Raw genomic sequence first — 13,239 nt, forward strand, 5'->3', positions numbered from 1 at the left:
AGTTTTTCAGTTTGCTGATCCATGGCAATAAATAATGAGGGCCTTGTTTGGGGATAGGTATGGGTGTGAGTGGCGTTATTTTTAACACTGATGTTTGTTTTTTTGTTGGAAATGAGACAATATGGACGGCTATCTCGGTGTGAAGCATGGTTTACATCGACTGAAAATTCAGTCAAGAGCATGGTTTTGTTTATGAAGCTTTGTTTGTTTGTGTGGTTTATTTCGACTAAAAATTTAGCCAAAAGCATAGTTTCTGTATGAATAATACTTTGTGTGTGAATGAGAGGTTTTGCTATCTGCTAGCCTAGCACGAAAGCTGTTGCGCTAATGTGCATCCGTCTTATTGCAACAAGCAACGGCTAGCCTAGCACAAAAACCGTTGCACTAACAAGCATCTGTTTTTTTCCAACAAGCAATGGCTACTCTAGCACGAAAGCTGTTGCACTAACACGCAAACACTTTCGTTGGTTTGTTTTTTACCCCACGTAAACCCGTTCGTGTTTGCATTCGTTGGTTTGTTTTTTACCCCATACTTTCCTCGCACTTGCATTGCATTATACATTTTTCAACGAGGTGAGAGTAAGGTTTTGGTATTAGAATTAGTGGCGTGACTAAATCCTCTTGAATCTTCTTTGTGGGGAACCCTTGATCCTCCCACTAATGAAAAAAAATCCAAATGGCTCCCAGAGTTGAGCAGCAAAAGCCCTGTGGTGTAAGCCCATGAGGGAGCAAGCCACGCTTCTTCAATCAACATAGGGCACATCCTTCAAAACTTTTTGTAATTTGGGATCGAGTACCTCTGAATCAAAAGACCATGACTCTCTAAATATGTAACATACCCCCATGAGATCTTTTCTCCCTGAAACTACAAATGGTCATAGGGGGTTACCAGCTGGTGTTTCAAGAGTCAGAATGTCATCATCATCGAATCCTTTTCCTAACTAGTTGTGGTCGGCTTATGACCCCAGACTGTATTGCAGAAAATTCAGAATGGGCACTCTATGATAAAATGATCATCTCTCCCAATGTGTTTGGAGTTTTTTCTCTCAAATTTTGTTTTTATGAAACCGGACTAGTTTAGACAATTATCCCATTGCTGATCTATAATAGAAAAACCTCACACAACATGGTACAATGTTCCTGAAATTTGCATACCCCAGAGTGGCACTCCTTGAAGATCACTCCATAACTCTTAAACCATAAATTGGCTCCGAAAGAAATTTTTTCAACTCCATAACTCCTAAACCATAAATTGGCTCCAATTGAAATTTGGCAGCATGAAATCTACAAAGGAAAGCTGTAATTGTAACGGTCCTAAGGTAGCAAAATTCTTTGTCGGATAAGTTCCGACCTACACATAATAAAATCCTTTAAGAACTAGCCACTAATGCATGCCCAACTTATTGCTCCATAAACAACCCAAGGCATTTCAGTGCCGGTAATTGTATAACTACACTAGTGTTATAATCACTAATTATAGTGCACTATAATTATATGGGTGTGATTTGCATAAGGTTGCAACCTTAAACACTCATATTAAGGTGCGCCTCCAAAATTTTTCATAAATATAATTTTGGTATAAAATTTTTTGGCTTGAGAACACATTTTCATCTCTAACTGTAAAAGTTTAAACGCCAAAAATTATCCAAATCCAGTAGATTTATAAACATGTGAAAATCTTGAATATAGATGGTTCAGATAATGTGTTGCAAGATATATTATTTTGCACACTCGAAATATTTGTTCTTATCATATATCTCGATGCCAAGATGATCAATTAAAAGATTTTCTAACATCAACATAGCCTTTTATGATGGATTTTTGAGATACACCTTAATTCAAGATTTTAAGGTTCCAACGTCATATAAGCTTTTTCCTAATTATAATTACATGGCTTGCTATTTATAATCAGCCACATAATTTTAGGGATTAAACTAATAAACTGTAGGGACTAGTTGCAACTTGCAAGTCATATGGGTTCCCATTGGCTCATGGGTACAGCCGGTTCCCAATAATGCTCCACCATTGATTACCTTGGCTCACGGATCACCTTCTATTATTATAACTCCTTAAACCAATGGTTTTCTATGAGCTTTACACCGGCCGGTCCATAGTCTATACCCACCTGAATTGTGGTCCATTAATTTTTATGATTTTATGAAAATTGTTTCATGCAGGTTGGATTGCATTTCTATGTATAAGGTCCAAAACGTGTAAAGCATCCATTTTAAAAATGGATACAAGTAGGTGTTACATCTAAAAACAATGAAAGCTAACAGCCCAAATATCTTTTTAATAGAATTATTATTTTTAATTTTTAAAATTTATTTATTTATTTATATTCATGATCTCCATGTTAGACAGTAAATGTTTTTAAAAATTAAGTCTTAAAATCTATCTAAAAAATAGATTTATTAAAATGCCTGCATTTCTATCTGATGTACATGTGATTAGTTTGGTTCAATAATGGCGACAAGGAAATTTGAGCCCTAAAGAAATAATACAGTTGCCTCATAGGTTAAATGAAACATATTCAAGGCCCACTCGAAGAAAAATAGATTCCCCTCTTCTTCTTAGAACCCATGTTTGTAGAGAGAGAGAGAGAGAGTGACTTTTTTCTACTTTCAAGACGAGAGAAAGTCCCCACCCACCCAGTTATGAATATAGAGATTTTTTTGCCATGCAAGGAGAGATTGTTTTTTTTTTTCGAGAGTGTTCTTGAGCGAGTACACTATCTTTCTACTCCCTTGGGTAAAACTCTATATTGGATTAATTTTGAGTACTCAAAATTTGGAGATTTAACCTCTTCAATCCATATATTAACTTCAATAAAAAAAATCTTAATTGTACCCTCTATATACTTAAAAAATAACATTTGAATATTGAATAAAGACTGTCCAAGTTTTAGAGGGTGAGATTTGAGTTATAGAGGGTGAGATTTGAGTTATAGAAAACACAAAAATTATAATGTTTTTTTCAAGAATATTGATCAAGTGAATTCTAGTCGGTTCTCGAAATATTCGAGAAAATTTAGGCACGACATTAATAGTCGACAAGATAAGAGAGTAGACTTAGGTGGGCTCGTCATATGTAACGCAATATTAGAGGAGCTAGTTAGTTCAAGTGGAAGGTTTAAAAAAAATAAAAAATAAATCTAAAAAAAGACATAATTGAAAGTAGTGATAAAAATATAAAAATTTATGTCCTCACCGAGATTACGACCTTTAATAAAGCACAATGAGAACGGATTTCTAAACCAAAGTACTATGTTTGAAAAAAAATCAAACTACATACGTTTTCTCATAGACAGAGTACATGTACATTATGGGAGAATAGTCTTCTACCTCTATTTTCCTTTTGACTTTGATGGCAAACAGAGGAGAGGAGAGGAAACGCGTGTAGGGAAAGCATTTTCACTTCCAAGATGAGAGAGAGAGCGTGTGTTTTTTTTTTCTTTAAGAGACCGGTAAGGGCGGCTCGTGGTAGGAAATGGTCATTTGAAAAATCACATGATCTGCGCCATGGCTGCAACTTTCAGCAGCATATCCTTGTTTAGACGCCCATGGCTCCTCATGTTTCTCACTCTAGCTTTAATTTTGCACCTTTCCATGGCATCTGACTCTACTTCATGCCATGGAAGTGAGAGAAAGGCGCTCTTGGGACTAAAAGCTTCCTTCTTTCCCCCTAATGCGACCATAGAAGGAGTTGAAGATTTGGATTCATGGAAGGGGCTCAATTGTTGTGACTGGGAAGGGGTAGAGTGCCACAACACAACATATCATGTGGTTGGTCTCAACTTGAGTTCACTTCGGTCCAATGCCAACTTACAGAGCGAAAATTTTGATGCAAATCTGTTAACTCCATTTGAGCAATTGCAATACCTGGTCTTGAGCAATAACAAGTTAGGTGGCGAGCTGCCCGTCGAAGGTGAGACCATAATATCAGTGTTTAAAAATTGGCCGGTCCGACTCGTGGCCCGTGTGGTTCGGAGTTTCGGACTGATCACGGGCCAGGTGATTCCGGGATGAAAACCCCCTGGAATTGCCGAATCAGGCTGATCGGGGTCAGCCTTTGCTTTTCATGTTGTCTCTTTTGTTTAGGCAAGTTTGGATTCAAGCCTTACGCCATGGTGTTATGCTCTGTAATGGCCCTTAAGCTCTCCTAACCAATATACAAAGAGCTTGAACCTCAAAAAGTTTAGTGTTTTGAGCTTTTTTTTAGTTCAAATAGAGACAACTCATTCTATTTTTTTTTTTCTTAATTTTCTTTGTTGTGAACTTGTGATTGTAGAGATTTCGAGCCTGAAGCATTTATATTGGTTGGACTTGTCCAAGAATTCGTTCGAGGGCAAAATTCCCGAAGAGATCGATCAACTCTTGTCCCTGAGGCATCTCAATCTATCGAATAATCAGTTGCAGGGGAGGCTTCCAGAGTCCTTAGGCAACATATCATCACTCCAGTTTCTTTCTCTCTCCACAAACCAACTTCAAGGAACCATCCCTCTGTCTTTTGCTAATCTTTCCCTTTTGAAGGATCTTGATTTAGAGGACAACCAACTCGAAGGAACCATCCCACCCATTTTCGATAAGCTTCGCTATCTCGAGCACTTAAACTTATCTCGAAACGATTTCTCCGGTAATTTTTCATTCTCAATGCTTGCTAACCATCCTAACCTCACAATTGTGAACCTCTCCCATAACAATAAGTTGGTCATTTTGCAGACTAATGATACTCCTGCCTTTCAGCTTGTTGAGCTAGATTTATCTTACTCTGACATGTCCAAATATGACCTTAGTGTTCCTGGTTTCCTATCAAACCAAAAAACCCTAAGCAAACTCCTCCTTGCGTACTCCAACTTATCTGGTTCCATTCCCCCTTGGGTGCTGGGAGCCTCACACAATTGGCTCTATTTACATGGAAATATGTTCACAGGTCAACTTGTATTACCTCCCACCCCTACTGATCTTTTGAAATTGGATCTCTCTAACAACAGATTGAGTGGAGAACTACCTAAAGAGTATCACTCCTTTTTCCCCCATTTGTCCGAGATAAACGTGTCCGGAAATGTGCTCACTGGAAATGTAGCTTCTTACCTTCACGCGTTCCAGGGTTTGGATATGCTAGACTTGTCAGTGAATAAGATCTCAGGTAATCTACCCCTTGAACTGAGCCTTAATTTGTTGTTTCTAGATTTAACAAACAACCAAGTCACAGGAAATTTGCCTGCTAGTATAACATATGGAAATCGATTGAGGGCTCTATGGCTATCCAATAACCACTTGACTGGACCATTGCTATCTGAGAACTTTAATCTGTTGCAATTGGAATCGTTACGTCTTGATGGCAATTCTTTTAGTGGAACCATACCGAAGAATCTATTTCTGCGTATTCCATCTCTAAAGGTCCTAAACATTAGAAATAACAACTTCTCTGGTTCCATCCCTGTCGAGCTAGAAGAACTATCCAATTTGCAGGTGTTGATCTTAAGAGAAAACCGTTTCGAAGATGGGCTTCCAGTTATGTGCATGGTGAAGAGGCTAACCATCTTAGATCTCTCGAGGAACAACCTTCGAGAATCCATACCTCCCTGTTTCCAAAATATCTCTTCTTGGGTACAAAACAGTGGGCCATCATTAGAGTCCCTAAATTCCACACGTATCGGCACCGAAACATCTTATAGGGAAGTAGTCTCCTTCACCAAGGGTAACAATTATGATTACTTCGGCCTCACCCTCTCTTTGATGACTGGCATAGATCTTTCTCAAAACCAACTGCAAGGCCATATTCCAACTGAACTGGGGCTTTTGAAAGGCTTAATTGTTTTGAACATCTCAAACAATCACCTCACAGGATCCATCCCTGCATCCTTTGATCAGTTACGACGAATCGAAGTCTTGGATCTTTCGAATAACAAGCTTGAGGGAAGAATACCACCCCAACTAGTCCTCCTATACTCACTCTCTACTTTCTCTGTTGCAAATAACAATCTATCTGGGGTTGTTCCTAATGGATTTCAATTCTCAACCTTTAGTGAGAGCTCCTATCATGGAAATCCTGGATTATGTGGGTTTATGGGAAAACCTTGCTCGACCACTCTTCCTCCAAGTGAAGTCAATGAGGATGAAGAAGAAGATTCAATATGGGAGAAAGACAATCTTGTGTTATATGCTGTCATTGCAATGGGTTTTATTGTTGGTTTTTGGGGGGTCTTGGCATTTTTCTTTCTGAACATGAAATGGAGGACTCTGTGTTTTGAAACCATGGATAGGAGTATCAGCTCCCTTTCCTTGAGGGGGAAAAGTAGAGGTTATTCTTCTTTTTCTTCTAGTGGAGTTACTAGTTATTCTGTACTCGGTAAATGAAGCTAGTGACAGATATCATGTTTTGTAAATTTACATGACATAATGTATACAGATAAAGCATGCTGGTATGGTATTATTTAAAAAAAAAAACAAAAAAAAATCTTGAGAATCAGCACGAACGGGCAAAACAGGGGGCTCCTAGACTTGGACCAGCATCCCGCCGGTTTCGAGCTGGCTCAGCTTTTTTCTTTCTTTTTTTTTTTAAAAAAAAGAAATTCTGATTAAGAGTAAAGAAAGAAAAGGCTAAATTTGGTTGCAAACTAGCAGTGACATTAGCTTAGGTTAGCTTTCGAGTAGTATGATCTTAATTGGATTGCTCGGAGTATATATCATATTTTATTTTTATCTTTATTACTATAAATTATTTTCACATGAATGTGGGACTCCCCGATAGCTGATATGGCTGCACCTAATAAAAATAAAAGTATTTTTTAAAAAATAAATTAACAAAAATGTCCCTTGCATGGGGTTTTATTCATTTTCTATTAGAAATATTTTTTTTTTATATTTTTATTAGATGCACCCTTGTAAGAAATGCTCAAAATTAATTGTAAGCAAATAAATGAAAATAAAGTAGTGCCAGGTGCTCTCCGCCCTCCGTTCAAGATTGGATGATTGAAAGCATAGCTGAAGTTATTCTAGAACTTTGGTAGCTGTCATATATGGGAAAAATTAATATGAGATGGCCGGCTTGTGCTACAATATAGGTTAGACAGTTTAGATTCAATTTAAGCACATCGGTGAATTTAGAATTTTTTACTCCAAAAGTCTTGTGTCTAAAATGCCAATTCAAATAGTCTCTAAAATGCCAATTCAAATATAAAGATTACATGAGAAGTTTATCAAAAGGAAAAAGTTTATCAAAAGGAAAACGTTTATATAGAGCCCAAATTAGAGTCTACTACAAAAATTTCATTAGAAGTGGTTGTTTTGATGCCCAAATATCCTCAAATTAATCATCTTGACATCAAGATACATGGACATGAGAAAAAAATGGATTTAAAGTTTTGGAAATACTGCATCTTGTAACGCATATTTTGACCGTCAATTTTCAAGATTTTAAAGTTTTCATAGATCTACTCACTCTACACTATTTTTGAAGCTTTAAATTTTATAATTAAAGATGAAAATATATTTTAAGGCTATCACAAAGATTTACAGTATTGAAACCATATTTCTCCAACACTATTTGAAGGTGCACTTTACTTTGATTGTTTAGAGCCTCGGCCCTATACAACCTGCACCCTTATCAAAATACACGCAAGAGATCAACTATTTTATTGTTCATCCATATCTCTTAATTTAATCACAAAATACCCATAAAAATAATACACATGGTTGCAATAGATGAAAATGGGTAAGCTCTTAAATTCTTGGAAAGTTAGGCATATTTTGATGAGTTTCTCAAATTGCATTAACAACTTGTTTGAAAATTTTAAAAGGGCATATTTATATTTTTAAGTCTATTTTAAATTCAATCATCATTTAAAAAGTCAGAGTAATTTTTTAAATTTGAAACTAAATATAGAAGTACACCATTGGGAGTTCAAGCTTCTCCATAATATTACTTTCTTTCTCGTAAAATTTTTCTCCTCTTTCGTATTTGATCTCAGGCATGTGACCATCAACTTGCATATTGGTGAGAACGCTGGTAAACCCATTCATTAACATGAGTGAGAGAGAGAGAGAGAGGACTCAGTATGAGTGGTGAAATCCTCCCTAGTAGAAAAATAATTTAATGGATGGGTTTCAATTAATCAGCTGACTTATATGTACACATGTGTCTCCCCTTTAAAATTGATCTTAAATATGGATTTTTTATTTAAATTTTTAGGTATTCATGATAGGGTGATGTTTGTGTAAGGTGCCAACCTTCAACAATCACGATAAGGTGCACCTCAAAATCTCATTAAAATATGTATTTTTAGAGCCAAAACTCATGGCCTAAAAGTTTATTTTCACCCCTATAATAAAATTGAAAGCTTCGAAAATAGTACAAATCTAGCAATAAGCACTTGAAAATTTTGAAAATGAGCAATCTAGATAATGCAAAGACCCTAAAAAAACCAGCAATAAAACACACTGCAATGCAAGCATATAACACGAGTTTGTCTTTCTCCCATAAGGAATCACCTTCTTCATGCTCATTAAGTTCACTTGGAGGAAGAGTAGCTGAGTAAGGTTTCGAACCCATATGATCCAGGGTTCCCATGAGAAAAGCTCTCACTACCGGTTGAGAATTGAAATCCATAAGGAACAACTCCAGATAGATTGTTATTTGCAACAGAGGAATTAGGGAATGAGTATAGAAGGACCAGTTGAGGTGGTATTCTTCCCTCGAGCTTGTTATTCCAAAGATCCAAGACTTCGATTTGCCGTAACTGTTCAAAAGACTCAGGGATAGGTGATATTCAAAAGCCCCATTTCAATTGGAATATGGCCTTGCAGTTGGTTTTCAGAAAGATCTATGCCAGTAATCAAAGAGAGGGTGATGCCGAAGTAATCGTAATCATTGCCCATGGTGAAGGAAACCACTTTTCTAGAAGATGTTTCGATGCCGATGCGCGTGGAATTTTTGGACTATGCGCCCAATCAATGACACATCTTCAACCACTTGATTTTACATCCAACTGTCGATTATAATTGTAATCTCTTTGTATCAAAAGTAAATAATCTCATTATATACATTTCTAATACATTTATAAGCCACACAAAAGTTTTGGGCGGAGACGTATTTTTTTAATGCATTTTGATATGCAGTCTTATCAAAATATCGGTAAAACCGCAGCTCTGTGAAAACCAAACCATTGACCAGAACTAGTCTACAGCTCATGCAATGCATGATCTCAACATAATTATTTATTTTGTATGTTTAAGTTCTTATCAATTATTCAACTTCTAAAACAAGTGGGATACAAGGAAAAATTTATCACATAAAAAAATCAATGAGGAAATCTCTTCAAGAGAGAAAAAAACAATGGTAATACCATGAAAGACGACAATTTCTTCCAAGAGATGATCAATTCTTTTCTCTCCCCGGAAAATTTTATGTAACTATATAAGGCTGCAACCTTATACCATTGAAGTAAGTGCACTTGAAAAATTATCCAGAAGAAAGTGTTTTGACATTTGAAAACTCTTCAGTTGATCATTTCAACCTCGAGAATTGTGGATATGAAAAAAAAAAGAATTTCAAGTTTTAAATGCATCTTACAACAAGTTATCTGAGCCGTCTTACTTTCAAGATTTTTAAGTGCTTATAGATTTTTACTCATTATGTAATATTTTTGAAATTTTAAATTTCATAATAAGGGACAAAAAGAGATTTTCAAACCATCATAAGGCTTCAGACGCTGAAACTATATTTCTTAAAATTTTTTAGAGGTAGCGCCTTACTTCTATAGTATAAAGAGGGTACCTTGTACAATCCTCACCCATCCCTAAACAAGTCCCAGGCCCCGCCTGAACCTGACTAACTTGGGCTAAGCCCTATAAAAATATTGAAGGCCAAATGTTAGTACAAACCTGGCCTGAAAATATTTGTGGCCTACCAAGCCCAAGATGCGGGCCTTAACCTACAACCAAACCCGGCCTACCAAGCCCAAGATGTGGGCCATAACCTACAACCAAACCCGGCCTACCAAGCCCAAGATGCGGGCCTTAACCTACAACCAAACCCTTCCCAAAACTGGGCTTGTCCGGGGGACGGCCTGGTCCCATTAACAAGCCTAATTATAAACCTTCTTCCTTGGGTAAAAGGCTAGGAAAATTTTCATGATGTGAAAGTTTGGAGTCCAACTTAGAATCACCATAGTAGTTTTAAAGAAAAAATATTTGAATTTGGAGTTCCCAATTTCTTAAATATGAACATTCAAATATTACAGTCAATTTTTAGTGTTAAAACATAGTTCTTTTCATGGACTCATGAATCGAGCATTATTAGTATTATTATTTATTATTTATTTATTTATTTATTTTTTTTTTAAATTTGTAGCTAAGTTGAAGAGAGTACATCTCCATTATTTGGGGTCCTAAAACTACTCCTATATTAGAATTTTATATAGAATATAATCTCCTGACTTATATCGTATTAAAGAAAAGTGTACAATATAATCCTTATGATTATTGTAACATGTATGTGGGTTATCACTGTTCCATTGATAACTTGAACGATGATGGAGGAAAAGTAGTTTCTTTCCAAACTACCTAAAGGAAAGAAAAGAAAAGAAAAAAGTGGATCCCACCTAGCATTTCTTTCATTCAATTAAATTCTTGTCTCTTAGAAAGAGCCGCTAAACGATCGGAATAGACAGGTACGTGTAGCTCGACCGCATTACCCGTCATTGAAACACAAGATGGAGATGTATCGGCCTATATCCCCACCAATGTGATCCCTAGATGGACAAATCCATTCGGAAACTGAGCTATTTTTTACTGTTCAGGTAACTATAAAGATACCATTAATTTGGAAAAACATTGAAAAGTAGAGAAACACAGGAAGATCAGAGGAACTTACTCTATTATGGTCCACTGTGCCTCTATGGGGTATTATAGAAGCTGCGCCGTATCCAACAAAATCTATATAAATGATGGTTTGGATGCCGTGGCTTTCAAAAAAACATAGCACTTCCAGTCAACGAATATGAGAAGTAGTACAGTTTCTGAAAGTTACTACTTCCAGCTATCGGACATGCCTTAAAATATATATATACATATATGTATTTGGAATCATGCACTACAACAAATAGATATACAAAGCCTTTGCCTCAACAGGACCAATCAAATATGGGGCTATCTTAATTTCCTTATGCTTCAAAAAACTAGAAAAATACTTCGGAGAATCCTGAGGTTGGCTATTGTTTTGGGAATTATAGAAGGAGAGAAATAGAGGATGTTTTGAAGGGTGGTACTTAGAAGAAAGTAGAGTCAGAATAACAATTAGAGAAATAGTTGTAAACTGGGCTTCAGTCATCAAAGAATGCCCGTAAAATGGGCAGGGGGCCTTCTCCACCGTTGATTTTTCCAAAAAAAAAAAGAAGAGAAAGTTTCGTATAGAACCTTAATTTTTCATATTATTTCATGGTTGACCGTCGTTCCTTTTTTTTTTTTCAAGCGACATAAGGCAATCCCTAAGTATTCGCCGTACCCCCTCATCTCTTTTCTCCCTCTCTGACTTTTGACCATAAAAATTAGCCCCAATAAATATTTTTATGCTACTTCATCCCAAAATTTTTTCTAATCCTCTTTTCCCCTTTCCACCCATTAAAAAAAAATTTGGGTTGAAATGATATAAACATATTTGTTGGGACTAATTTTTATGATCAAAAGTCAATAAAGAGGGAGATAAAAGATGAGGGGGTATAGTGAAATATTTAAGGGTTTTCTTATGCCGTTTGAAATAATATGAAGAATTAAGGTTCTTTACGAAATTTTCCCAAAAAAAAGTACTAGGTATCTCTTATTTTGATTTAACACATAACCAACAATTTCTAAGTCACCTAGAGTTAAAGCTTCAAAGGCAACCACAAGAAGCCTAGCGAAAATTAAACTTATGGAAGTTTCCTCGGTAATATGGGGTTGATAGGGATTGGAGAACTGGTTAGAAGTCACTTCGGTACCATTCTAATCTCATACTTAGGCCCAGCGGGCAATGCTGTCGCAAATAAAGCAAAAGATTAGAGTGGTGTAGGGCTAAAATTGATATATTTTAATTTTTAACTATGCATGATGAAGGAGACTCTTTGAATGTGATCGAGTAGTGATAGGAGGCCCAAAAGGTCATTGGTTATTAGCACCTATTATTCAAGAGATTCTAGAACTCTGCGAGGGGAAAAATATCAACCCTATTCGTATTTTTTGAGAAGCTAATCAGGAAGCTTACTTGGCAGGTGACTAAACAAGGAGAGAAGCAAATCAAGGAGCTAACTCTCCAATTGATCATCATCTCGAGATGTATGGATAAGAAGAAAAAATATTTTTAAGTCTTAAAAATAATACATCTCGTAACAAGTTATGTAGACTGTCTATTTTAAAGATTTTCAAACATTTATAGCTCTGCTCGATCTGTACTATTACTAAAATTTTAAATTTTATAACTAGAGATAAAAATTGATTTTCGAACTATTGTAAAGTTTTCAACACCCTAAGCCATACAGATTTTACATGTGCTCCTTACTTCTACATAAGGAGGATGCATTATACAAACCTCAACCTATCATAGAGAGAGAGAGAGAGAGCATGTGACTAAAGGGCACAAGCCGTGTGGCCGCCGCTTTTACAGGCTTTTCTTTAAGGTTGAGGTTTGTATAACGTCTCAACGTTATACTATTGAAGTAAGGTGTGCCGCAAAACTATGCCGAAATAAAGTTTTGGTGCCGTAAACCTCTGCAACATTATAAAAATCTATTATTGCTCTTAATTATGAAATCTAAAGTTCCATAAATGGTGACAATCAAATATATCTATAAACACTGGAAAAACTTGAAAATAAAAGGTCCACGTATTGTATTAGAAAAAGAACTATATTTAAGATTTAAAATCCCTCCTTTTTTTTTTTTTTTTTTTTTCATGTATGTGAATCTCGATCGAAATCGAGATGATCGATTTGAAGGTTTTCTATCATAAAAACAGCCTTCACTAAAAAGATATCTTAGGTGCAACTTATCTGTACAATTTAAGATCGAGACCTTATCTAAACTTTTTCCTTTCTTTAATCTCCTTACATTCTCTTTAACTCTTTTTATTTGCACCACCAAACTTAGATTCGAATTTTTGAACTGTAGTCACTGAAGATTGAATCAAATAATAAATGGTATATAGAGAGAGAAAGCAAATAACAATAAAAAAAAGGTGTAGAGAGAGAAAGAAAGAGAAGAGA

The 13,239-nt window shown here is 35.9% G+C and overlaps 1 protein-coding gene across 1 annotated transcript; it reads left to right on the top strand.

Moving 5' to 3' along the window:
- Positions 1-3,283: 3,283 nt before the first annotated feature.
- LOC18439388 (receptor-like protein 14) lies at positions 3,284-6,391 on the top strand. The gene is made up of 2 exons (XM_006849554.4): positions 3,284-3,927; positions 4,291-6,391. Exons 1-2 carry the CDS (start codon positions 3,510-3,512, stop codon positions 6,360-6,362), a joined length of 2,490 nt encoding a protein of 829 aa, XP_006849617.3. The 5' UTR covers positions 3,284-3,509; the 3' UTR covers positions 6,363-6,391.
- Positions 6,392-13,239: the final 6,848 nt, after the last annotated feature.

Source organism: Amborella trichopoda, chromosome 4 (assembly GCF_054954075.1).
Source record: "Amborella trichopoda isolate Santa Cruz 75 chromosome 4, AtrichopodaSantaCruz75HAP2 v2.0, whole genome shotgun sequence".
Taxonomy (NCBI): domain Eukaryota; kingdom Viridiplantae; phylum Streptophyta; class Magnoliopsida; order Amborellales; family Amborellaceae; genus Amborella; species Amborella trichopoda.